General features: G+C 50.0%; 1 protein-coding gene across 4 annotated transcripts in view; it reads left to right on the top strand.

Moving 5' to 3' along the window:
- The first annotated feature begins 1,313 nt into the window (after positions 1 to 1,313).
- The window catches only part of Kcnk5 (potassium two pore domain channel subfamily K member 5), a 42,844-nt gene continuing 16,913 nt past the window's right edge, over positions 1,314 to 27,244 (top strand). The window contains exon 1 of one of the 4 annotated variants that reach the window (XM_021182373.2): positions 1,314 to 1,841. In XM_021182373.2, coding sequence (XP_021038032.1) covers positions 1,656 to 1,841 — 186 coding nt within the window. In that variant the 5' untranslated portion in view covers positions 1,314 to 1,655. Of the gene's footprint in view, positions 1,842 to 1,893; positions 2,793 to 15,775; positions 17,332 to 26,165; positions 26,280 to 27,244 lie in introns of those variants that run through there. The other 3 variants (XM_029469016.2, XM_029469014.2, XM_029469015.2) reach the window with 3 other exon arrangements.

The following is a 27,244-nucleotide window of genomic DNA, read 5'->3' as shown; positions in this document are numbered from 1 at the left end:
TCTTTAATTCCAGCACTTGGGTAGTGTAGGGAATGGATCTTTGTGAGTTCAAAGTCAGTTTGGTTTACATAGTGAGTTCCAGGATAACCAGAGCTACACAGGGAGACCCTATCTAAATGACTGACTGATCAGCAGTGTGGACCATCCTTAGCTCTGCAGATGCAGCAAGATTTCAAGAGCCACAGACAACCTTCTTGCAACTCTTGGCCTCTGACGATTAATCACCCACAGAAGGAAAAGGCCCTGGGGAGGGGGTAGTGCCAGGGCCTCTGGCCTCTGTTGCATCTGCTGCCACAGAGGTCAGGGGCAGGCTGTGGCTCTGGCACACAAGTCAGCACCCCTGACTTGAGACAGTGGAGGCTGCCCAAATGGCTCTGCCTAGCTTCTGTTTCTTTCCTGGGAAGCAGATCTAACGACAAACCCCTGATTACGATACAAAAACATGTCGTCTGCCCAGGGTTTATAAATGCTCAGAAAAGCAAGCAGAGTGAGGAGTAACTCAGACAAGTTTTGACAGATGTATTCACATCTTCTGTTTATTATCAGGTATTTGTTTATTTTTGAGAGACGGTTTTACTGTGTAGCCTGGCTGGCCTAGAACTCCCTATGTAGACAAAGTTGATACACCTCTCTAGTTGGGACTAAATATGCACACTACCACCACACCTGGCCTGAGTGTTTATCGCTATTAACAGGCCTGTGGATAAATGCATCACCGAGCAGAAAGCATTTCTAGTCTCTCCAGTAGATATTCCAGCTGGGGTGGGTAACGGGGAAGTGGTGTTGTAATTTTAAGCAGGCTTGGGAGTAAGGAAGAGGTCCTTGTAATGTGGGTGTGGCTGTCTGTCGCCTCTCTCAGAAGAGTCGAGAACACAGATGACCTGGGATGGATTCTTCACCCATTTATGGTTGGGATTAATTCCCAGTAATCCTAATTCAGATCGAATCTCCTTACTCGGGTCAGATAAGTAAATGTGTGAGCGCCAGGAATAGTTGGGGAAGCATCTGGATGTGATAGTAACACTGGCAATGTATTTCTGACCTCAGCAGTAAGGTGCATGGCCGTTTTAGCTAATTATATCGATTTCTAATACGCAACTAGAGTCCCGCAGACCGCAAATCCCGCGACTGTGTGGCTCCTGGAAGTCTGGTGGGGCCATGAAGCCTTGGCCTGGAGCTTGGAGAACCCGGTGTTTGGTGTAATGACTTCAGGCGCGCTGGGCGGGGCCAGGGGCGGGTTCCGAATGGACTCCACCCCTTTTAGGGTCTGGCGCGAGCAGGCGGGCTGAGCGCTGCTTAAAGAGCCCTGCGGAGGCGCGCTGGGCGTACTGTCGCGCGCGCAGAGGCGGCACACGTGTCTGCCGGTGTGGGTCCTGAGTTTCACCCTACCCTTCAGGATCGAGAGATTGGGGTGGTCCCAACCCCCTTTTGATGTGCGCTCACCCTGGCCTGTGAGAACGTGATCCACGCAGTTCCCCGCGTTCAGGGAGCCAACTTGGCCAAGCAACTGTCCCGGGAGCGGCGCGCGGGGGTACCGGGCACTGCGCATGCGGAGCTCCAAATTCAAACAGCTGTGTCCAGGGCTGCAGGACCAGTGAACCCGGAGCTGCTGGAATTAGGAGACTCTTTCTCCAGGAGGTGACCATTCCAGAGTCATGGTGGACCGGGGTCCTTTACTCACCTCGGCCATCATATTCTACCTGGCCATCGGGGCGGCGATCTTCGAAGTGCTGGAGGAGCCACACTGGAAGGAGGCCAAGAAAAACTACTATACACAGAAACTGCATCTACTCAAGGAGTTTCCGTGCCTGAGTCAGGAGGGACTGGACAAGATCCTACAGGTGAGCCGTCGGTCGCCAGAATCCTCCCCATGTATCTGGAGCTGTTGGGGCTATAGCGGTATTTATTGAAGGGGATACTCCCTCCTACAGTTTAAGACGACCCCCTCCCCCCCAGTTCCAACCACATGTCTGGGGTGGCGGGAGAAAATGCCTCATCAGGTGTCAGGTCGCAAAGATCTGTGTCTTTCGTCTAGGGACAGGGAGATTCCCTCACGCGCGCAGACTTGGTCAGTACCTAGTAAGTTCCGAGAGAACTTGGGGTTGACTCCAGGATGAACTGGGCCCCGCGGTGGCTTAAGTGTGGGTGTGCGGGTGCCTCCCTCTTTGGAGGGAGGCTGTGGGGCGGATAAAGGAGTTTATCTTTCCTTGGAGACGCTCCCGGAGTCCGGGAGCAGAGCCGGGTGCCACCCCTCGCGTCACCACCTCCCGCTCCAGGGCCGTTGCCGCGCCCGCTCGACCTTTCTTAACTTGAATACAACAGAGGGCCCCCAGACCTGGTGTGAGCAAAAACACACCCGCCAGTTGCTGCACTTTGAGTGGGGCAGGGAGCTCGGACATATCCTAAGTGCCTCGGAGGAAGGTCTGTGGCTGGAATGCTCGGGACGGTCCCAGGCTTCCATGATGTCGTAGCAAGCAGAGACATCCCTCAAGGACTCGGAATTAAGCTTTGTCAAAACAGCAGGTTGCACAAATGAACACCCAAATTCAGGTAGTGCCCTTTTAGGGAGCGAGGATAGTGTGGGTGAGGGGATGTTTCCCTGATGTTAGCTTGTGGAGTCACTTATCTGAAAATGCACACACCCAGTAGACCATTGACCTCACCATGGTAAACTTGGCTGACCATCTCAACTGGAACCTGGAGCCAACTTAGGGTCAGAGGCTCTTCTCTGTTTCTCGAGGGCTCAGCCCCAAGCATCCATCCATCCTGTTCCTGGCCTTCTAACAATAACGGTAGGATTAAACTGGAGCAGGGGTAGACTGTTCAAATCATTATAGATCTGATCGACATCAGCCCCCACTTCTTTCCACTTGTCTCATGCCTCTCACTTTCCAGCCTCATTTACCTGTTTTGTCAAATGGGAACAAACCTGTCTACATCCTTGTCCTGCCCTGAACTATTGTACCATTGACAACTGAGAAAACCTAAACACATCTTACTGGTACTACCTCCTAGTTTCAGATGGACATTCACAGAGACATTTTAGGTGCCTGAGAGATCATGGGCTCTTCAGAGAGTTGCCCTCAGCAAGTTTACACCACGAGGTGCGTTGTTGCATCTGAGTAGACCTGTCCCCTACGTTTAGGGGTTGGGCGTGCAAGGTTACTGTGAGAGTGATGCTGGAGGGGAGTTTCAAAAGACAGCTGTTCTTCCGGGGGTTCTGGAAAGATCCACACACCCGCTGCTGGGTGTCTGCTGCATCTGGGTGTGCTGAGGAGGAAGAAGGCGCTCAGTTTGTGATAGCCCTGACAGGATCTCTGGAGGAGAGTTGTGTGTGTGTGTGTGTGTGTGTGTGTGTGTGTGTGGTTTGCTCTGGGGGCTTTGTTTAGGGGAGGGGAAGGAGAGGATGATGAGTCTCCAGCTGCCCTCGAAGTCTCCCCTCCCTGCTGCTGCTCCTCCGTGGCAGGGGAAGGAAGGAAAGAATTCAAGGCTAAATGTGTGAAATTAAACTTCAAAACCCAAGGAGAAGGGGTGGGGGCAGTGTTTAGGGACTATGCAGCCTGGTGCATCTGGTGGGGCGGCTTTACAGGTCAAGTGGTTTCTGTAGGGTGTTTGAAAAAACAAAATGCCCTTTATTTTAAGGTCTTGTCTGTCAGCAGTACCTCCACCCTCAAAGTGGACAGGTAACTTTTAGAAAAAAGAATTTGAGCAACATCAGGTCAGTGTGATATGGAGAGGATTCTAGATGCTTGCTTGAATGAACAAGGACAGTCTGTCACACACACCCTCCCCAGTGAAAAAAAGAGCAACCTTGTCAACTGGGCAAGTTCCCTCTTTTCAAAGGAAAAAACCCAAGAAATGAAAATGGACCAATGAAAGCGTTTGCCAGCCTCAGCTTAATCTGCAAAAATCTGCCTCTCTCGGCTTTCTGATCTGTGACTTGGGGCGCTGCCTCAGGCCTCAGGAAATTGGTTTAAGGAAAAAATGAAAACTCCAAAATCTTCCTTCTCATTTGGCTGCCTGGGTATTTTCCACCTGAGGTTCTGGGTTTTAACCCTGCCCATCACAAAGCCCCTTAGTTGAAAATTCCTGGGGTGGGAGCTGGAGGTAGCTAAGCTTGGGGGTGGGGGTGGGTTTACTGCTGCAAACCATGGCTGTAGAGTCAAAAGCACAGAAAAAAAGGATGTAGTCTAGCCCTTCCCTCCCCTACTTAGGCTGTGGTTGAGCTGTGCCACACAGGCTGCCTTTCAAGTGCCCTGTATCCAACCCAGGACCCCTTGGCTGTCCTTGCCTTCTGAACTCCTACTGAAGTAACAAACTGCACCTTATTGTTAGAGCTGTTTGTTTTTAAGGCAGGGTCTCAGGTAGCTCTGGCTGGCCCGGAACTCACTGTGTAGCTGAGGGTGACCTTGAACTCCTGATCCTTCAACCTTCAGCTCTTATGCATGGTACCCCCGCTGTGAATGCACTGCTGGGCATGGAACCCAGGGTAAACACTCTACCCACTGAGACACCTCTCCAGTTCTTACATTAGTTGCCTTTAATGAATCTGTTTATTTGTTTATTTGTTTATTTATTTGTGAAAGCAGGGTCTCCCTATGTAGCTCTGTCTGTCCTGGAATTGGTTACGTGCATAGAAAGTACTCACAGAGATCCATCTATTTCTGCTAAATAAAGATGCATATGCTCCACTGATTTTAGGGATTGAGACAGCGTCCTGGTACGAGGTGAAAGCTGCCTTTGAACTCATAAGCACCCTGCCTCAGCCCCCTGGATGCTGAGATTATAGGCATGTGCCTTGCTGTTTGGCATTACCAGATTTTTGGGTGGCTGGCTATTCTAGCTGTTTATGTATTTTCCTTTTTTTTTTTTTTTTAACCCAGCAAGTGAAATTGGCATGTATAGTGAGTGCATCTACTGTGCTGAGCACTGTGGTTAACATTATTCTTCTGTGCAGAGGCATAAGCTGTTAGTGCTTCCTGGCTGGGGCATTTCCTCATCCAACCAGTTAACTTACCTTAGCCTCAATATCCTCATCTGCAAAATGAGCAGTTTGGTAGGGCTCCCGGTAAGAGGGTATGAAAAGCAGAAGCAGGCAGCTCTTGCCGCTAGCATTTTTCCGAGTTTTATGGAGTGCTCTCTGCGGACGGCCTCCTGCCAAGTACTTTACCTGCTTGCTTCAGGTGCTTTATGGTGACCTCATGCTTTAAGATAAGGCAACTGACACCCAAGGAAGTTAAAGTGGCCACAGTGGCAACAGCTCCAGTCTTGGGGGTTCACCCAAAGCAGTATCCACCTTTGCCAACCCACCGCAGGAGACTTGGTGTCTCTAAGTGACCTGAGTTAATTGGTTCAGCTTGACTTTGGACTGCTGGGAAATTCTATTTTTTGTTTCCCTTGGAACAGGCACACAGTCTTCTCCAGTGTGGCTGCCTGATTGACCCGGCACTGTCTCCGTCACTGAAGCTGTGTGTACACCCTTCAGTTCTGCACAGCTGTTTTTAGAAGTCCCTCTTTCTTCTCCCTCCCAGAAAGCTGAGGACTGAGTTAAATTGACAGGCTGACAATTCATCTAAGTCTTTTAGGGAGAAGGTTAAACAAACAGTGTTATGCCTTCATACAGAGGCGTCTTAATATGGGATCAAGTCTAGCTAGGAAGGGCTCTCAGGAGGTCAGGTCAGAGTGGAGAATAGAGAATAGTGGGGGAGAGAGAGTCTTAACTTTGTGGGGTGTCCTCTCTTAGCCTAGGAGGGGTCAACAGGCTTTTTGATGGGATTGTATGTCTCACTGTCTTCTGAGACTGGGATAGGGCAACAGGTCTTTTTTCTGCTCTGGTACCCCAAAGTGAGCCCTGGCGTCCCCTGAACCCCCTCCCAGCTTCTCACCACATTCTAGGGGATTTTGGGTATACCTCCTTTCATGGTTAAACCCTTAAATACATCCCAGTTTTGAAATTCTAACACCCGTTCTAACACCAATCCTCCCCCAAATTTATGAAAAAAAAACCAAAACTGTGGACTGTTTAATGACTTCAGACCAAAATGTTCAAAGCAAAGAGTATTGAAAGGTTTAGAGGAAAACTTTTCTGAGCCCAGTTCAGGGGAACAGAGGGTTAATCCGAGCACTCACTTTGTTTCAAGCCAAGGTGGACACTGTGAGGCTCGCTGGTCTCCTCACCCACCTTTGGTAGAAGAGTCATTAGGTCTTTTGAGCCTTGATCTAACCCGGCTTGAATTCTCACAGTCTAGAACTGCAAAGCTGCGAAGTGGGTAAATTTGTGTTTTGAAAGGAAGACAACCTGCCCTTTATCCATCCTTCCTTCCTTCCTTCCTTCCTTCCTTCCTTCCTTCCTTCCTTCCTTTTTGAGAAAGGGTTTCTCTGTGTAGCCCTGGCTGTGCTGGAACTCACTCTGCAGACCAGGCTGGCCTGAACTGGGAGACCAGCCTGCCTCTGTCTCCAGCTGAGCCATTAAAGGACAACCATTTCTAATGGCTCAGCTTTTCTTGAGTTACACCTAAGTTGCTGGGCAATGGTGGTGCACACCTTTAATCCCAGTCCTTGGGAGGCAGAGGCAGGCAGATTTCTGAGTTCCAGGTCAGCCTGGTCTACAGAGTGAGTTCCAGGACAGCCAGGGTGGTTACACAGAGAAACCCTGTCTTGGGGAAAAAAACAAAACAAAACACAAAACAAAAAGCAAACAAAAAGCTACACTTAAGTTGAAGACTGAAAAGAAAACTAAGCAAGCAAGAAAAGCTCCACACCAACAAAAACACCAACACTACCTCAAAAGGTCTGCCTTAGTAAACGTGGGCCAGTTAGAGCTTTACAGGTTAAAGTGAACTGTTACTAAGCTCTCTTGGGAGTTTTAATGGAGCATTAGCATGGTTAGATGACACAGTCATGGCGAACCATCTGGGGATGAAAGCTTGAAGGTTTGCAGGAGGTGGTGCCGGAGGTGGTGATTGCCACCTCTTAAGTATTTTCCTGGGGTTTTGCCCTATTTTATTTATAGACTGGTGTTTAAAAGAAACTCAGTTCCTTGGTTTTGGACATCATGCTTGGCTGGCCCTGACCTGGGGCCAAAGGCTTTCATCTTGAACTTGGGGGTTTGCTGTCAAATTGGTCTCAGCCTCTGTATTCGGTGAGTTTGTGTTTAGTGGCAGGGGGTGTACAGGAGGGAAGGGAAATGAAAACTTTGGGGAGCAGAGAGCTAGGCTTCTGAGAAAGAACCCCTAGGAGTGTCTTTATGTTGGGGTGATATAAGAGGATGGCCAGAACTGGGGTGCAGCAGGGACGCTCCAGAGAGAAGTGAGGTGGGCAACCATCGGGAAGCCCAGGGAGAGATCTGTGTCTTCCATTGTTTGCTGAGACCCTCGGACTTGTCTGTGGCCATTCCACCCTGCCCCTGCTCAGTCCTGCACGGGGTCTGAAGTGATTTGGGTTTTCACGCATTTGGAGTGTCTGCAGCCACAAGACCAGCGCGAGGACAGGGCCTGAGACACACCACGAAAGTCTTGTTTCATGTACAACAGGTACAACCCCCCTGAGAGTGGTTTCTATGGGCTGTAGTGTACCTGCGGTGTGGTTCACCGTGAGGTCCACTTGGGCTGTCCCTTTACTGCTTAGTCAGGAGGGTTTGCCTTTGGGAATGCTGTAGATTTTCAGAGAAAAGGATGGCCATCCTATTCAGGACGGTATGGAGTGCCCCATGCACAGACATAGTGAACTTCTAAACGATTATTGTAAAGAATCCAAAAAAAAAAAAAAAGACTTGTAGGGGTGGTGGTGGTGCATGCCTTTAATCCCAGCACTCAGGAAGCGGAAGTAGGAGGAGGTATCTCTGAGTTTGAGGCCAGCCTGGTCTACAGAGTGACTTCCAGGATTTGTGTAGCCAGGGCTACCCAAAGAAACTGTCTCAAAAACAAACAAAACAAAACCTTGTACATTAGTGGGGGGGGGGGTGCGAAAGCACACACACACACTGTGGCCACATGGTTGAGGTCAGAGGACACAAGTTGACTCTGTTCTTCTGCCATGTGGTGAGTCCCCGGTATGAAACCCAGGCTGTCAGGCTTGGCAGCAAGTGTCTTTACCCACCCAGCCATATTGCTGGCCCAAGAAGACCCTCCCAGAGCATTTAATGTTAGGGCTATCTTAGTGCACAAGGTCTTAGCACATGCTAGACACGTGTACCACACCGAGTGAGGTGCTTTCTCAGCCTGAATTTATTTTTTATTTATTTGTTTTTAGTTTTTTTAAGGCAGGGTTTCTTTTTTTTTTTTTTTCTTTTCTTTTCTTTTCTTTTCTTTTTTTTTTTTTTTCGAGACAGGGTTTCTCTGTGTAGCCCTGACTGTCCTGGAACTCATTCTGTAGACCAGGCTGGCCTTGAACTCAGAAATCCTCCTGCCTCTGCCTCCCAAGTGCTGGGATTAAAGGCGTGCGGTACCACGCCCGGCTAAGGCAGGGTTTCTTTATGTAGCCCTGGCTGTCCTGGAACTTGTAGGACTCTGTAGACGAAGCTGGCCTCGGATATTTTTTTAGTTATAAAAAACAATTATGGAGTCTGGAGAGCTGCTTCAGCAGTTAAGAGCAAGTCTTGTTCTTGTAGAGGAGCCAAGTTCAGCTCCCAGCCCTGACGTGGCACTGATACTTTCTAGCTTTCAAGGATACCTGCATTCATGTGATGTGCACTCACCTCCACACAGACAGACAGACAGACAGACACACAGCCACATACATACACATGTAATTAAAAAATAAAGAAAAGTAAATCTTAAAAAAAGTCAGATCTTTAGCAGGTTTGTGCATCATTCAGTGCTAACGAGGTTCTACTGTTGTGACTCAGATCTGTGTTGCTAACCAACCCTTCCTTTTTGTAGAACCGAAACTTCCCGCTAATCAGCACCTCTCCCTACCTTTTCACCCAGTCACTAGAAACCACCATTATGCTTGTGTTTATGAATTTGCTGCCCTCAAATCTGTTGAGTAGATGAAATCATGCAGCGTTTGTCTTTTGATGTGTAGCATGGCACCACCATTGGAAAACTGTATGGAGGTCCTTTAAACCGTTAAAAATAGTCCTGCCATATAATGCGCATCTGGGTCCATATCAGCCCAGTTTATTTGCATTCTAGTTTTGCTGTGATGAGAACGGAACCTCAGGTCTGGCTTATGCTAAGCAAATGCACTCTGCCAAGCCACATCCCAACTGTCAACTGAATATTCGGTTTTACTGTCTTTTCTTTGTATGTGTATGGGCATTTTAACTGCATGTATGTCTGTGCATCATGTGTCCGTAGTGAATAAGGAAGGCAGCAGAAGGCCTTGGATCCCTTGGCTGGAGTTACAGATGGTTGTGGGGCGCTACGTGGCTGCTGGGACGTAAACCCTAGTCCTTCTGGAAGAGCAGCCAGTGCACTCGACCGTTGAGCCAGCTCTCCAGCCCCTCAATGGAATATTTTCTACGTGAAAGGGGGTGGGGAAGGATAGAGTGGGTCTTCCCCTTCCAAAGCCCTCAGAGAGGTATAATTTAGCACCATGGTGCTTGAGGTGCAGCCACAGGCCAGAGGTGAGGGTCAGATGACAGAGCCTTGTGAGTGTAGCCAAGGAATTTGAACTCCATCAAATGTTTGCCATTTTCAAGGAGGGGAAGTGGATAACATTACAGAAAGTTCCCTCCTTCTTCACAGCCATTTACAACTTGCAAACAGTGGAATATTCTGACTGAAATTAAATTTCCGTAGGCCGAGCCACTCACTCTGTGAATGTTCTGATAAGGACGCCTCCTTCCTTTCAACTTCTGGTGAAATGGAGTGTGGCTTTTCCCAGAAGCTCATAGTCTTCAGCCCCTCTTCACCCCAGACCTCATTAAGGCGCCTCTTTTCCTGTGTAGGCCAGGGTCTGGGATGTTCTACCCAGACCCTCCATTCCAGGCTACCTTTCCCAGTTGTCCTTTTGTGGAAAAGAACAGGATACCAAAGTTCTTCTTGAAGCCTTTCGTGAGACTTAACTCCAATCCTTAAGTAACCAGAAACCCTAATGGGGCGGGCGTTGTGGGGGGCTTCTCTTGCTGGCCAGCTTTTCTGTGCAGGAAGCCTCAAAAAAAAAACAACTGGAGGGTCTTGAGCCCTTGAGCTGAGTCTTGCTGGGGAGAGGAAATTGCTCTGGGGGTGGCAGAGTGAGGGGAAATGCAGACTGACGTGCCGAGTGATGGGTGACAGATGGTGGAGGCCAGAGAGGAGGACACGGTTGCAGGGCCTTCGAAGTTTCAGTTGCCATTTCCAGAAGTCTGCACAGGAACCCTCTCTCTGGGGAAATCAGACTCTGAAAACACAAAACAAAACAAACAAACAAACAAACAAACAACCCCAGCCTCTATCCTCAGGGAACCCTGGTCTGCAGCGGGAAGAACAAGGAGCCACCAGCAGGTTGGTGTTAGTGAGGGTACCTGGAATATCCAGTAGCCCATCATGGACACATGGGTTTCTCTTCTCTGATGTAAGGAAGAAAGGGTGGTGAGTGAGTGTGGGTAGCAGGCCTGTGAGCACACCCTGGGCTCCTGCTTGCTACGCTAGGCAAGGGACTGGCCCATTTTCTGTAGCTCTAGAACTATTGGCTGGGACTTACTGCTGTTCTGATGTACACAGTAAAGTAAAGGGCTGAGGCCCACGGTCAACTAAGCCTTGGTCTTGCCCATGATTAGTTAGTAGAGCTGGTGACTGGAGCACACAGGCATGGGCCAGGGGGAGACTGTTACTAAGAATGTCCTTGGCCAGGCGCCATCATCACCTCACAGAAAAGCAAACAGCAGCAAAATAGAAGAGACCACCGTGGTGGCCTTCACTGTCAAGTTGCCATGGCAACACATCTCTGGGTGTATCTAAGAGTGTTTCCAGAAAGGTTCAGCTGATCTGGGAAGACACCCCTGAATATAGACAACATCATCACATTGGGGTCCTGACTGAAGAAAAAGGCAAAAGCAAGCTGAACTCCAGCATTCACCTCTGCTTCCTGACAAAGGACACAACATAAACAGCTGCCTCACGCTTCTGTTGTCATGACTCCCCTGCTGTGTACCCTCAAAGTGACCTCAAATCGACCCCCTAAAAATTATTTCTATCTGATATATATATTGCCTGCATGTATGCATGTGCGCCATGTGCTTGTCTGGTTTCCTGCCCACAGAAGTCAGAAGAGGGCTTCAGATCTAGAACTGAATGGATGGTTGTGAGCCACCATGCTGTTTCTTGGAATTGAACCTGGAGCCTCTGCAAAAGCAACAAGTGCTCTTAACTACCATCTCTCCAGCCCTGCAGACCCTCTCTTTCTCAAGTTTTTGTTAGTTATTTTGTAACAGCAGTGAGAAAGGTGAAATGGTACCAGGAATTGGGGGGGGGGGTCCTTTCTGTGATAAACCTGGCCACATGACCTGTAGGTCTTTGGAACTGGTATGCATGAGGAATGTAGAAGAGTTTGGAGCTACAGGCTAGAGAAGCCCTAGGATGCTTGCAGAAGCTTAGTGGGCCGTCTAGGTCGAGTTTGGAAGACTAGAATGCCCGTGACTTCTGTGCCCTGATGTGATGGACTATATGCTCTTGACCTTTGAAAGCCAGAATAAGCCCATCTTCCTAAAGTTGTCAGGTATTTGATTACAGCAACAAGAAAAGTAACAATGCAACCACAGAGGTCGCAGCATGTCTGAGGCCTTGTGATTGGGAGAATGATGAAGGCTGGCACCCAGTCCTCATGCTTGGAACCACTTTGCTGTCCATTCTGCTGTGTTGATGGTTGAAGAAGCAAGAGGGAGGGAGGCTGAGAAATGGAAATATGCCACATAGGCTTGGTGTCTCAGAATCTTTTGGTGCACAGGAGTAATGTAAGTAATGTAAGCATTCAGGGTGATGATGGGTGTGACTGAGAGCAAATTGTCTCCTCCATGGGATGCAAAAGTGGTACTCCACTGTATCAGGGCTTACACCATACAACAGAGGACCTAAGTATCAGTTGCTCTCTGTACCCCCTTTCTCACTGGTGGCAAGGAGGAGGATGGAACCCAGAAAGCCGTCCTTCATGCTGCCCACCATTGTCTACTCCTTCCTAGTCAACTCAGTTCACTCCCTGATGGTCATAATCAACGCTTGAAAATGTGACTTCTCCCTTCCAGTCTCAAGCTCCTCCCAGAGAAGCCTGGGTCCAGATAGCCTCAGGAACATCTTCCTTAGGTGGTGGCTGTGCAGGTTTGGTGACCACATTGGGCCTTCCCTAGAGGCAGGACAGTACCAGCATTCTTGGAGCTCTCTTGGTGGCCAGGGCTCTTTGGTTAGCTTTGCAATATGCATTCTTTTTTCTCTTACCCATCTAAATATTTAGGCTTCCTGCTGAAATATTTAGGCAGGACTGTGTACTTCTGGCTGTTGTTACCCACTCCCCCATGCCCTGCTGTGATCTGACTGCAGCTGTTTAGCCAAGTCCTTCCTACAAAGGGGCATGCGTGTCCCAAGTCTGTGAGAACCTATGCAGGATAGTTGAAGGAAGGACTAGCTTGGCTCTGTTGTGTAGCTTGGAGCCTGGTCCTGTGGGCCACCAGGAACCTTAGCAGCCTCATCTGGGGGACTGCACACCTTGGGCTCCTCTAATTGTCTGAATTGACCTATACTTGAGGATGGGGAAAGGAAACCCCTATTTGAGCCATTGTGAAGACAAAACCTGATCATAGCTGTAGTCCTAGTCTTACCCTGTGCATTAGTTTGTGCGGTGTGACTTTGGCCAGATTTAATTACCTCATGTCCATCCATCTATGAAGAGGGATTGGAGTGCCTTTAAGTTATAAGGGCCCAACATGACACATCTCCCTGTCCCCAGTCTTGTGTGATAAGGCCCAGTTCTCAAGATGTTCAGTGCGAAGGTAAGCGCTTGCTTCATGTTCCGTCGTGCCCAGGTTCTCAGTGGCATGCACCTTCTCGTGAAAGTCTGATGAGGAAGAGGCCAGGCCTTCACAAAATCAAAGTGAGGTGACTTTAGCCACGTAGAAGCCTTGGTCTCTCCCAGACTTTGAAAGAAATGATCAGTGTTTACAATAGTGAGATCGCCCAGTGGGGTTAGGTGCTTCCTCTCAAGCCTGATAAAACCTGGGGGAGAACTGACTCCTGAAGGTTGTCCTCTCACTTCTACATTTGTGCCATGACTCCAGCACGCCATACACAATAAAAAAAAAATCTTTAAATCAATAAAAAAGAGTTTATTCCTGTGCTGGATAGTGTTATGTTAACTTGACATAAGCTAGAGTCATTTGGGAAAAGGGAACATCAACTGAAAAAAAATGCCTCCACCAGATGACAAGGGGACAAGCCTTTGGTGCGTTGTCTTGATTGACAGTTGATGTGGGAGGGCCCTGCTCACTGTGGGTAATGTCACTCCTGGACTGGTCCTGTGAGCTAGAAAGCTAGGTGAGCAAGCCAGTAAGTGGCATCCTCCAGGTTCCTGCCCTGACTTCCTTCAGTGATGGACAGTGATATAGAAGTATAAACCAAATCGCCCGCCCTTCCCAAATTGCTTTTGGTTGTGGTATTTTATCACAGCAATATAAGCCCTAGGACAGTTGCTAACCCCACCCAACCTTGCCCCTTCAAACTTGCTCACCCCCAGCTCCACCCTGCCGTGCTTTGTGTCAATGTTTCCCCAAGCTTTTCCTGGGATGCTGCATGCCCAGGTTGTGGTCGTCAAGTCCTGGCCTTCAGGTCTCTGCTGGGCACTGGGATTGGAGGGAGAAGCTGTGGTTTCTACTTTCAATATCCAGGTCTCGCAGCAGATAAAAAGCATGTGCTTGAGCATGAAGACCCACCAGCATGAGCACACACCATATGTGTGTCTCCATCTCTGAGGATGTTGTGCCTACTCCTGGTCCTTCCTGCACCTTCAGGAATGCCTTTGGGCTGTGTTCTGGGGAAATGAGGAAGGTAAATGTAATGTGGATGGCTGGGGTGGGCCACCTGTATGTGTGTATGCCCCTGCCCTTGTTTAATCTACAGAGCCTTGCCAGGAGGAGCTGTGAGGCCAGGACTGTTTGCAGGAGAGGAGGTGCCTCTCTCACTGATAGGGCCTGTGGTGTGACAGATCTAGACCACAGCCACATTGGGTCTTTCCACCTCTTGACCTAAACACAGGGAGGGAACAGAAGTGTTTGCAGGGTGTTTCCTATCTCACCTAGGTGACCCCACCCGGTCTTCTAAAAAGCTTGCAGATGCAGGCTTTGTGCTCACCCTACCCTCCCTCCACCTTGCCTTTCCTAAGAGTCTGCAGAACCATTCACTTGACACCTTTATTCTGTCTCTTCCATGAACCTAGTACAGGGAGGGGCCCTCTCCATCCTCCTCCTCCATAGACAAATGTATGCCATCCCCTTTGTTGGATTGGAAACCAGGGCCGCTAAAGGCCTGCCACTAAGCTGGTGGCAGAACTGTCTTGCAGGGATGTCTAACCTGTTGGCATTGCGTGACATAATATGCAAATATGTGGGGCCAGATGCGTAGATTTCCTGGGATGCATCGACCTGTGGGCTGCAGGTTGGATGTTTCTGGTTGAGAGGCAAATTCAGGACAACGGAGCAGAACTGCTTGCAGGTCTGGCTGTGGGCCTTTCTTCACAGAGATAATTCTTAGCCCATTTCTAAACCTGCACATGTATGTTTGATATCCTTGTGTGTCCGTGCACGTTGGTGTATGTGAGTGTGCATGTGCCACCGTGCAGCCTGGGGGTTAATCCTTTCCTTTCACCTTTCTAGAGACAAGTCTTGTTCACTTCCTCGTGCAGCAGGCCAACTGGACTGTGAGCTTCTGGGAATTCTCCTGTCTCTGTCTCCCATCTCACTACTGCCTCAGGTGACCCTGTGAGGTGTGACTTGGTTTCTGGGATCAGAACTCTGCAGCACTCTGTGCCCTTATAACATTGCTTTTTTAAGTCACAGAGGTATTGATTATATTTTGGGGTGCAGAGCCTCCTTATGTTTCGCTTCTTCTCCTAACCTGCCCAACATGGCCCTCCCTGAGATCTGGGGACTAGCTTCCCTGCTGATGAGCGTTGGTGGAAGAAAAGGTAAATGTTAGTGGGGAAGCTCCCAGTGGCGCAGAAAGAAGGGTGGTTTTCTGGGCCAGGCTAGATCCTGGGGCAGAAGGGCTCCGACTGAGACCCACTCCTACCTCCAAACCCACTCCCCCAAGGATTTTCTCCACATTGGGCTCAGCTCCCCGAGAATCTGCATCCAGGGAGCTGTTGGTTGGCTGGTACCTCCTGCCCATCGGGGAGGTTGCAGGAGGTGATATACACTGAGGGCCCCTCTCTTTCCCAGCAACAGAACTTAAAAACTGTAAGGCTGGAAGAGCTTAGTTATTTAAGCAGCCTCCTGGAGCCAAGGCCCAGCCCTTTAGAGAAAGTTACACAACTTTGTCTAAGACATCTGTGCTTAAAAGGGGTGGGGAAGTGCAATGAAGAGCAATTACAGCTGGGGGGCAAGCAATTAAGGCAGGGAAGGCTTTGGGGGAAAGTGGCCTCAGAGGGCAGTCAGTCAGTCAAAGGTGTCACCACACCTGTTAGTGGCTCTCCAGGTCACCACCCAAGGCCTCTGGCAATAAATCCTCCCTCCCGGTGGCCTGGTGGGGTGGGATGGGGAGGTGATCTGTTGATCTTGAGATCTTAGGATTCTTTCTGCTGATCCTAGTAGGCCTTGCAGACAGGGGGCTTGAGGTCAGCCTTCCATGGGAGGTGTTTTACAGCCCCGCATGCCTGTAGCATGCACTTTGACAAAGACCTCTGAGGTTTATGTTGTCCCAATTCCTTTTTGAGATAGGGTCTCACTATGGTAGCCCTGGGTGGTCTTGAACTCTATGAAGATCTGACTGGCCTGGAACTCATTGAGCCTTCGGCCTCTAGAGTGTTGGAATTAAAGGCATATGCTACCACCATACCTGGTGACTTTGAGATCCACTGTTACAGATGACTTGGCAAGGGTGGCAAAGAGAGGCAGGCACACAGCAGCAATGAATGGTATGAGGTAAGGATTCTTGCACACAGTTGAATAACATAGCCAGGATTACCCAGCTAAGTGTCTGCTTGCACCCAGGCAAGTCTGGAGCCAGAGGGCTGCAAAGCTGCTCTTTTCAGAGACTTGCTAGTCCACAAAGCACTCTTTGGTTTCATGTTTTTGTGTGTTTTGAAATAGAGTCTCAGCCCAAGCTGGCTTTGAACCTCTACCCCGCAGAGTGCTGGGATTGCAAGCATGTACACCACCAAGACCATTTTCATTTGGTGCTGGTCATGGAGCTCAGAGCTTCATGCATGCTAGGCAAGCACTCTAGCTGAGCTACCCAGCCCTCTTCGGAGCCTTGTCTTCTCCACCCTCCCGGTTGCTCCTAGCTTCAGGAGTTGCCCTGAGCAATGCTCTTTGGAATTCTGATACTCCAGGTACCTTGTCCTGCCTAAATAGACGTGTGTGTGTGTGTGTGTGTGTGTGTGTGTGTGTGTGTGTGTGTGTTTACCACTTTAGGCATGAAAACTTTCAAATCAGGAAAACCTTGGTTATGCAAGAGCTGTCAACATTACCTATACCTCCAACTTGTTCCCTGCCCCCATTTACAACACCCCCAAGGGGCCCTTAGCCTTCATGCACCTGATCAGCTTCCTGTCCTTTGGCAAGACTGTGGGCCCCGGGGACAGTCAGAAAGGACCCATGAGAAAGAATTAAGGAGCTGGAGGGGGAGTGTAATCATTGTTTATTTGTGAAGTGTTGCCTGTCACCTCTCTCACTTAGACCTACACTTGGGACAGGCACTTCTACTTGGCCTCCCCAGGGTTAGTGACCCCTGCCCCCCCACATAGGACACATAGGTTAGTGCTCCAGAGAGAATCTTTAGTCTTTCCTCCAATGGCTCACATGCCATCCAGGCACAGCCCTGCCAGGGACAATTAGGTGACTTATAGTATGCTGAGGGCTGGGTGGGAGAAGAGAGCTTTATGGGTGTTTATTTTGGCCAGGGTGGCTTTGGGTCTACTATAGGGTTTGTGCTGCTCCCGTGCCCCATCCCCCAAGCAGGATGGAAGTAGGCACCTGTCCACAGACCCTGGAGTAGAATGAAGGACAGGCCCATTCCTCCCTATCATTGCTGTTCAAACAAAACTCATGTCCCCTGGGCTGTGGAATGCATCCTGCCAATGTTGGCTTTGGAAGGATGCCCTTTCCCTCCCATCATCCCTGCCCCCTCCAGAGCTGCCAAGGGGATAAGTGCTGAGCAGGCTAAGTGGAGCAGGCTGGTGTGGGAGTGTCTTGTCAGCACCCCCAAGGTAGGTAGCAGGAAGAGGGAGGTTGTCCTGATTAATAGCTTTTTTTCCATACACACCCAGTCCCCTCTCCTAGACTCTCAACTCAGCTCTATATCCATTGGAATGGCCCAGTGAGTGGGACTCACTAGCCTATGTTTGGGGAGCCTCATTTGCTGTGTGACTGGACCAGGCCATTGCACCTCTCTGAGCCAAAGACTTGCTCACCAAGGCCATTTAAACAGGGAGTGCCAGTTGTACGCTCAGTACTGGTCTAAAGGGCTGAGGGAATGAAAAGAGTACTAGATGCCATGTTCCTTCCTTTGAAGTCAGTGGGGCTTAGCAGGTGCTGGGGGTGGTTAACCATACAGTGTCGGAAGCAGGCAGGAGCATTGCAAACTGTAGCCACCATAGGCCCTCCCAGTAAGGAAATGAACGCAGCTTGGGATGTTATCCCTGGCATGGTGGTATCTCCTGATGCTGGGTCTGGGGGTTACCTTCCTTTGAGCCCCATCTCTCAGTACACTGCTCTGGAGTTTTGTCACAGCCGTTTTCTTTCCCACCTTCTCCACAGGGCTCTTGATTTGTGCCCTGTTGCATCTGAAACCCAGGACCCTGTAAGGAGGGTAATCATTAATGAACAACCATTAACGTTCCCCTCCGCCTCTTTGTCTGCCAGCAGCCCTCAAGGCTAGATGTAGTGCTGTCCCAGGTCTGTCCGTGGCAAATGTCAGTGTGCCCACCTTGGATCCAGAAGATGTCTAGACAGGCTCTCCCCATCCAGCAAGCACCCTGCAGCTGAGGGTACTCCGCCCCGCCCTCATCTCTTCAGCACTCTCTTGGCTAGGACAGTTTGTCTATCAGGCAGGTCCATAGGTTGCTGGTGAAGGTGTGTCAACGGCTACCTAGGATTTTGCCTGGATTGCCCTCCCACCCCCAGCAGAGGAGGTGCAAATTTAGTGTCATGGAGGACACTTTGGGGTCCAATCCTAGAAGGTTCTTGTGGCACTGGAGATGAGCAGAGGTGTGTTGTGACATTCTTGTGAAGCTCCAAGTCATCGGTCCCCCTGCTTGGTCTGTTGGGTGTCATTATGTATCTTTGTATTTGTTTGTTTTGAAGGCACCTGTGTTTATCGATCATCAAATTGGTATGCTTCAGCCTGTGGCGTGGCATACCCTGTCCAGACACTATGGAAGCCCTGAAGCCTGAATTACCCGGGGCACAGTGGTTTCCACTGAGTGAATTTTTAAAAGCAGGTTTGAGGTTCAAGCCACACTTCAGGTTTACAAAAACAAGCCAGGGAATGGCTGTAAGTTTAGCCCTGAGTCACGGAAACTCAATTTAAAAACAGAAGCTAGGCAGGGCCAAGCTTTGGGGACTGGATTATTGATGGCTTTTTCTCTTTCTGCCTGCACATTTTCTGTAATGCAGTTGTATTGTGTTTATAACAAAGAACTTGATTTTTTTATGGCATGGAATGCACATTCACCCGTTGCACACTGGCCGTTTTAAAGTATGGGGGAGCACAAGGCTGGTTTTAACAGAACGTTCTCTAAAGCCCCCTCAGTAGTCAGTGAACTCAGTAGTCAGTGGGAGAGAGGTCTTCAGTTCAGTTAACTAAAGTGTAACCTCTGGGAAGCGAGTGCTCAGAATGACAAGAACTTTCTAAAGCCGAGTAGCCTCTGAGGACTAATGCCATTCATTAGCAGTAGAGACTCAGGGCCTGGAGCACTCAGGGTTGGAGGTTTGAGACCAGGCTGGGGAGGTGGCTCCATTGTCTTAATTGAGTTCAGATTTCCACACCCATGAGAAAAGCCAGCCACAGCAGCGTGCGGCGTGTGCCTACAGTTCCAAGGCTGAGGAAGCAGGCTGCAGAGTTCCTGGGGCTTGTTGGCCGGCCCTGCTAGCCCACAGTGAGCACTAGGTTTATTGAGAGACCCTATCTGAAAAATAAAGGGAAAGTGATTGAGGAAGACACACCTGTGCACAGTGTACACACACACACACACACACACACTCACAAAAACAAGCACACAAAGACTGATCACCTGACCTAACACAGGCTAAAAAGAAGGCACACAGCTCCATTGTACAGCGAGCTGGCTATTACCTGGGTTGTTTGGTGTCTTGCTCAGGGGAGAGGACTCTCCTTCTGGAGGTCTGTAAACAAGTGGGGTCCTGACCTCTCTATGCCTCCAGCCCTGCCGAATTCCTTGGGGGCCCAAGAAATCTCACTGTGTGTTTGAGATTACCAGGAAACAGGATCTCAGGCAAGAGATGAAGTAGGCTATTGTGGCCTGTTGCCTGAGGCTTCGGTCAGCTTGACAGTCTAGGGAAGGCACACACATCTTAGGGGGAGATGCAGGTAGGGGGAGATGTTTGATATAGATTCTATAAGTGGGATATGCTGAGATGTGCGTTTACTTCTTAATATGATATCTGTCATTGAAGCTGTTTAAACGAATAAATGAAAGTTCAGATCGCATTGCTCAGTCCTTGGCTGGATTTCAAGCACTCAGTAGCCACATGAGACTGAACTGATGAGCCTGTCTCGTAGTGCAAAGTTCTGCTCGCTGGTCTGTTTTCTGTTGCTGGTAATGCAATACCACAGATGACTTTGTACTTTGTGAAGAGGTTTATTCTGGCTCAGTTCTGGCCCATGGTCAAGGGGCTGTGTCTGATGATGGGCTTCTTGTTGGCAGCATCCTGAGGTGGTGCATCATAGCCCATGCAGAAAAACAAGTATCAGAATGTGAGACTATGATGGTGTGTAGGGGCCCCACCCTGATGACTTTATCCAATCCTTATCCCCTCCCTTAGGCACAGCTCAGAAAGCCATCGTTGGATTAAATTTCCACCCTCTTAGCATCTCACCATGGGGATTAAATCTCAGCTTGTGAACCTTTGTGGGGGAGGGCACTTACATCATATCTAAGCCACAGGCGTACAGCACAAGGGTGCTGGTAATACCGCATATCTGAGTGTGCCTAGCCACCTGGTATTCCTGAACTAGGGAGGGCTGATAGCATATCCAAGACATCTTAGAAGATCCTAAAATGGGGAGAGGGGAGGTGAGATGGGCATGTGCTTTAAGTGGGTGGAGTCTATGGCTAAGTGATTGCCTCAGTCCTAGCTTATTCCTGTCTGGTTTGCTTTGTTTTATTTTTGAGACATATTCTTGCCATGTAGCCCAGGCTAGCTTTGGACTGGTGATCCTCCTGCTTCGTTCAGCCTCTTGAGTGTTAGGATAGCGGGCGTGTGTCACCGACTGCTCCTTGATGCCTCGCTGTCTTTGTGCTTTTCTTTCCCTGCTTCCAGCCTTTTGCTTTTCCTTGGAGGGGCCAGTGTGGCCCCAGGTACTGGCCTCGCTGCTGCTCGCTTGCTCTCTTGTTCTGTGACTTTTTTTTTTTTTTTTTTTTTGGTTTTTTCGAGACAGGGTTTCTCTGTATAGCCCTGGCTGTCCTGGAACTCACTTTGTAGACCAGGCTGTCCTGGAACTCAGAAATCCCCCTGCCTCTGCCTCTGCCTCTGCCTCCTGAGTGCTGGGATTAAAGGCATGTGCCACCACCGCCTGGCTTGTTCTGTGACCTCTTGTGGTATCTTTTTGCCTAACTTCCATCTGCCAGCCTAGGCTCTACCTTTGCCTGGCAGCAGATCCTCCTGGGCAGGCAGTGGCTTGTCCTGCCTGTGTTGTGCCCCTTTCTGGGCACATGGCTGTGGCTCAGCAAAGTTGTAAATGAATCAGTTGACTGTGTTCCAAGCTGCATGGGACAGGGAACAGCCGTGGCTCTGATCCCACCTTTGGGTTACATGGGTTAAGTGATTGCCCTGCATATGGGCGGGGTGCTGGTCCCTGCCTCGGCAAGGCATCTGCAGCAGCCAGACACAGTTGCCCCTTTGTCCCTCCATAGAGAGGAATGGCTCAGAGTCCCCTGGGGAGAATGGACGTGAAAAGAAAGGCCTCCTGTTCTCCCATCTCTCCCTGTTTTTCCCTGGATTGACCAGAAGCCCCATGTTAGAATGGGGAGGGCCAAGGGCCCTGAAGAGGGCAGGATGAGTCATGAAGCCTGATGCTGGGTTGTAGTTCTATTATTGTTGAAATTTTCTGTGTATGATGTTTTGCCTGCATGTATGTCTGTGTGCCACCTGTGTACCTGGTCCCCCAGAAAACCTAAGAGGGGATTGGATTCCCCGAAACTGGAGTTGACAGGTGATGGTGAGCTGCCATATGTGTGCTGGGAATCAAACCCAGGTCCTTTGGAAGAGCGGCCAGTGCTGCTCACTTCCTGAGCCGTCTCTCCAGCCTCTAGGGTAGTTTTTAAGTGACTCCTGTCCCAGCTCCAGCCCGGGGACTCTGCTTTAGCAGATGTGAGGATAGATGGCCCCTCTGGCAATTCCAAGAAAGTCCTTCCTGCTGCTCTGTTGGAAAACAGCTCACAGGAGGACATCTGCTTCTCTGTTTGACCCACAGGTGACTTGGGAATACCGATGACATTTGTTCTTTCTTCTGTTGGTCATCCATGACAACACCCAGCCCAACTTTCCCCACAACCCCTAACGTATAGACCGCAAGTTTGTGGTTGAGAAACATCTTCCTGGCTTCATCATTGCTGTGGACCCTTTTGAAATGCTGAGAGGACTCTATTCTGTGAGCTGGCGGGAGGTGTTAGTATTTGTAGTCTCTCTCTCTCTGGCTTTTCATGACAGGGTTTTTTCTATGTAACCCTGGCTGTCCTGGAACTCACTCTTTAGATCAGGCTGTCCTCAAATTTAGAGATCTGCCTCCTGAGAGCTGGGATTAAAGGCGTTAAAGTTGTGTATTTTATAAATGAAGAAATGGAAGCCATGATTGGGGGACGAGGCAATAGCTGGCATGGACAGACCTGTCTGTCTGAATGTTCACCACTCAGTAGGTAGCATGAGGTGTTGCTAGGTTCTGGGAAGGGGGATAAGGACTTAAACAATATGAGGAATATTTTGTTTGTTTGTTTGTTGCTTATTATGTAGCCTTGTCTGTCCTTGAACTTGGGGGAACTCCTGCCTCGTTCTCCTGAGTTCTGGGGTGATGTGTGTGGCCCGTGCTGGTATGGAGGAATAAAATGTTCTTGCTTAACAACACAGCGTGCACTTAGAAGACTGAGGCAAGAAGATCACAGAACGTGGGGCCAGTGAATTGTGGGCCAGTCTGCACTACCTAGTGAGACCTTGTTTAAGAAAAACAAAATAACAACAAAAGCATCTACAGCTCTTGGGAGAAGGAAAGAGGACAGTGTGCGAGCTGGGCAGGGTCCTGCTTACTTCTGGCCCCTAGTGTTAGCAGTAGGCCCCTGTCTTTGGTAACATTCTTGTGCTAGCCAGCAGAGGTTTCCATTTCCTGTTGTCCAGCTTGTCCCTGGTCCCTGGTTAGTGAGGGTGGGAGATTTCTTCGGCTCCTACCACAACCCTTACCTCAGCCTGACCCTTATGTCCTGGAGGGGCCCTGGCTGTGTTTTTCCATCACCTCAGTACAGAATGGCACTTTGCTTAACCTGGTCACATCCTACACTGTATTTGGCCTGTGATGATCAGTGGACAGAAGACCATTCATGCAGGGTAGAAAAGCAAAGTCAGCTATTCTGGGGAGGCTATCTGCTTTCCCACATGCCTGAGTGGTGGGGCCACTTTTCCTCACACTGGGGTTCCTCTGTATGTCATCCCTGTAGTCAGAACCCCTGTGGTGAGATTTGAGAGGGAGAGCCTATTTGGGGTCATCATCCCTTGTATCTTATCCAATGGTTTTGGGGTTGTAGGGTATCATGGTCTCAAGGTGTGACCCAAGTCTTCTAGTGGGTTGACTCCAGGTCTCAGAAGCCATTGAGGCAGAGAAAGCATTCCTCACGGCGCCTCCTCCTGACCCACAGAGTGCTGTCCATGCTAAGATGCCTGTGCCCGGTTCCTGGCAGTTTCTTGTACAATTTATTCCAGAGAGGATGGAGGCCAGCTGTTGTCTGTCTCCAGCCAGTGACTAAAGTAGAGGAAATGGGCTTGGACCACAGCCGGGGGGTGAGGTGGGGGTGGGGTCAGGTTAGAGTCAGGCAATAAGGAAAGGGTTTCGTGACAGGTGGTTGGCTCTCAGAAGGAGCCAGCAGGGAGCTTTGTGGAGTTGGCAAGATCATGCTTGGAGCATAGATGAATGACAGACAGCCTCTCTAGCACCCGTGTAGGCTTTTATTTTTTTAATTAGTGAAAAGGTTTACAGTTTAACCACTGGTCATCTTAAATTATAATCAGTGGTCTGCTTCAAAACCCCTTATCATCAGAAACCCAGCCTTTAAGGATGTGCTTAGTTATTCATTATCCAGGCTGACAGCTACAGGTAGAAGCAGGGATATATATGCCCGTGGGGTGGGAAAGCTTGCCACATTGTGACATTGTGAGAGACACAGTGGGACAGAGTTCAACCACACTTCTCCAGGGGTTAGGGATAACTTGGAAGCAGCATGTGCTGGGCCAGGAGCCGGCATCCTCCTGGGGAGGCAGGAGCTTAGATACCCTTCTAGGCAAGAGTCCTCAGAACAGGACCGCTGCCACCAGAACCTGGATGCTACAGGGATCTGGAAGAACTGCCTCTCCTCTTCCAGGAGAACCTGAGGTAATGGCGTGCACCAAGAGACCTGTGGACCTTCAGCCAGCCACCCGGGATATCCCTCACTCAGCCCCACCCTCCCCTCCCCACCCAGTCTCTTACCTTTGGAATCGAGTTCCAAAGTCGACAAGGAATTGACTCAATGGGCCAGGACCTCTGTGTAGGAGGAAAGCCATTGGGGCCTGGAACCAGGTACCACCCCCTGCACTAGTGGTACGCCCTGCCCACCTCAGCCATGAGGGCACTCACATCATGCCCCGGCAGGCAGGTATCCCAGAAACCCCATCATTCCTTTGTTAATATGGGATGCTATCCAACAGGTTCTGCTTTGGGTTTCATAGTGTGAGTGACATCTGCATCTCAGCGCCGACCCATTCAGGCAATATTCAGAGTGAGCTAGATAAACAGATGCCCAACAGCATGATGACGTGTGATGAAGGACTGACTGGAAGGAGGACCGGAGAAGGTGGTAGTGAAGGTGAAACCTGATTGAAGGAAGATCATGAGTCCTGGGCAGGGGCCTACAGGAACACACAAGTGGAAATCCACCGAGCTGGAGCCACTGTCCCCATCTCTGCTCTTCAGGGTGGTGATGGTCAGAGGCAGTGTCTCACACAGCTGTCACTGCCCTCAGAACAGAGGCCTCTCTCAGACCTTTCGATTTGTGTGTAGAAGATCCATGGCTACTCGGTGTTTCTTCCCCCGTACCCACTTTCAGAACATGCTGGGTGCCTGGCACTGTAATTCCTACGCTAGCCCAAGTGGAATCATGGTCCTCCTAGTTCACAGATATGGATAATTAAACCTGTCCAGATGTTAAGGTATGTCCCGGTGTCCTGCTTGTGACACGAGGGCCTGGGATGTCTGCTCCAAAGTCAGGATCTTTGCCCTTGATTTGCTCCCAAGGGAGGGTCCCAAACTTGGCACTTGGGGACTTTGAAGTGAACTTCTAGACACACATGTTCAGGGCAGACCTGGGCTACAGAGGCCGGGAAGCAAGCGTGCACGCAGCAGGGCAGCTGAGCTGCAGGTGAGCCAGCTCTTTCCTAGGTTGTCTGCCGTGGATGGGGAGTTGACCAGTCAGCAGTTCCCACGGTGACCTTCAAGGTGCTGTTTTTAGAAACCTTGAGCAATGGCTTCCTGTGGTCACTCCTTCCATCTCTCCTCAAGGTCGGACTGAATTGAATAAAGTGGGGAGCCTAAGTGTGCACGAACCCTAAAGATGTAGTCAAGATTAGATAAGTCATATCCACCGCAGCTCTCCTCCCACTTTCTCCATAATTCCCCCCAACATGTGGCCTGCCTGCTATCATGTCCCCCTAATTAGTGTTATCTGTGTGCACATGGGCAACCTACAGGGAGCCACAATCCCTAAGAAAAGTAATCCCTCCTTCCCTAGCAGGCATGAGCTGCCCAGCTCCTCAGCTAGGGCGGATGGAAGCCATGCTGGAGTTACCATCGTGGCTGTGAGTCCCTGAGTGTAACAGCCATGCGCCAACCTCGAGACAGCACTTCTTGGCATTCATCTGCCTCTGACCCTCTTTTATAGTATTCTCTGCACAGTTCTTGCTCTGCAGTAGGTGACAGGTGACATTCTCCAACACAGTACCAGGGTTGACACTGGAGAATCAGGTTTTTCTGTGGAAAGGGACTCTCCCTTTGGCTTCTTATGGCTCTGCCACCAGCTTGCTTGTGTGGTTTCAAGCATGTCACCGACCCCCTCAACAGATTCCTCACATATAAATAGTAAGAGAGGTGTCTAGGGCTCTCTGGGTATTCTGGCTCCCCTTGAAGGGTCTTCTGCAGAGAGAGGACTGGTGTCTGCTGTATGGAGGAGAGGGAGATGCTGACTGCTCCTACAGTTTGGCACGGAGAGTGAGGGCACAGGACTGAAAGGCCTACCTGTTTGTCTGGAACAGATACATTCAGTACAGGGGCTCTTCTCAGAGCCCTAAACCACCCTTGGAAGGAAACCTCTCTCGCTTGTAAAGCACATCCTGAGCCTGGTAGGCCTGTGAGGCCTAACTGAAGCCATTACCCTCTTGGCGTTGGTCAGAGCAGAGAGATGCCAGGCACTTTGGGTTGTGGATCCTGGATATGGAAAGGGATGAAGTCACAAACCCAAGGTCCAGTATATACTAGCACAGGGCAGGGATGAAGTCACAAACCCAAGGTCCAGTATATACTAGCACAGGGCAGGGATGAAGTCACAAACCCAAGGTCCAGTATATACTAGCACAGGGCAGGGACTTGGGCCACTGGGGAGGGCAGTGGTGGTTAATTGAGGCTCAGAGGTGCTGCAGGGAGGTGAAAGATGCCCTTCTTTTCTTGTCTTGTTGGCCACAGGTAAATTCTAAGAGCTTCACTCCAGAGGGCCCAGCTGGTGTGCATGTTTGGGAGGGAAGGGCCCTTTCCTGTTCCCCAAGGCCAGTTCTTGGGCAAGCAGCTGTGTTCTGTGACTGCATCCATACACAGGGAATTCCAGCCCTCCAGGTGCCCCAGCATCCTTGCTGACATTCCATCCTGAGGCTGACCCCCTCCAGCCTTTCACTATACTCCTGGCTCAGCCAGCCCCTGCCAAACTCCGCTCTACATTCATGGGAGGAGTGCTGGCTGCCAGGAACAGGGCAGGTGACCATCTCCCAGGCTGAGAACAATGGGGACATAGCCACCTGCCTTGTTTTCTTTGTCCCTTCCAAGTGAGGACAGGGTTCCCAGGCCTGTGAAAGTCGGAAACCCAGAAGGAACTGCTAAAACCCTGCCGCTCCCTTTTGGCACAGATGTGCTCCCGGGAGTTCGAGAGAGCGTGAGACCTAGGCTGTGTCTCTGAGCGCGCCACAGAGCCTGCTGAGAGACAGCCCAGCGAGGGTAGCAGGGGAATCCCAAAGGTGGGTGAGAGGACATTCACACAGTGCTGCCTGGGAGGGTGTGGGGGAGGAGGGGGCAGACTTTAATCCCTTGGGTTCAGGGTAGCTATTGGAAAATTGCTTGGGAGGATGGGGAAGACGATTTAGTCAGTAAATGTGGAGAACCTAGGTTCACATCCAGTACTCAAGTGGAAATCCAGGTACAGAGAGACATGCGTGCTCCTCTAATGCGCCCAGCGTAACTGAATCTGTGAGATCCGGGTTCAGCCAGAGACCCTGTCTAAAAAAGTTAAGGTGGAGAGGAACTAAGGAACACTCCAGAGGACGGTCGGTCTCTGGTCTCCACATGCACACATGTGCATATTCATGTTTACACAAACACACCACTTGCACATGAAAATTGGCTATGTAGTTGTTGTTAGCATCCCCTGGGAAAGCCTTTAA

This window comes from Mus caroli, unplaced genomic scaffold, assembly GCF_978045245.1.
Source record: "Mus caroli unplaced genomic scaffold, Mus_caroli_1 scaffold_12, whole genome shotgun sequence".
Classification (NCBI taxonomy): Eukaryota; Metazoa; Chordata; class Mammalia; order Rodentia; family Muridae; genus Mus; species Mus caroli.
This window is presented reverse-complemented; position numbering and strand designations above follow the sequence as displayed.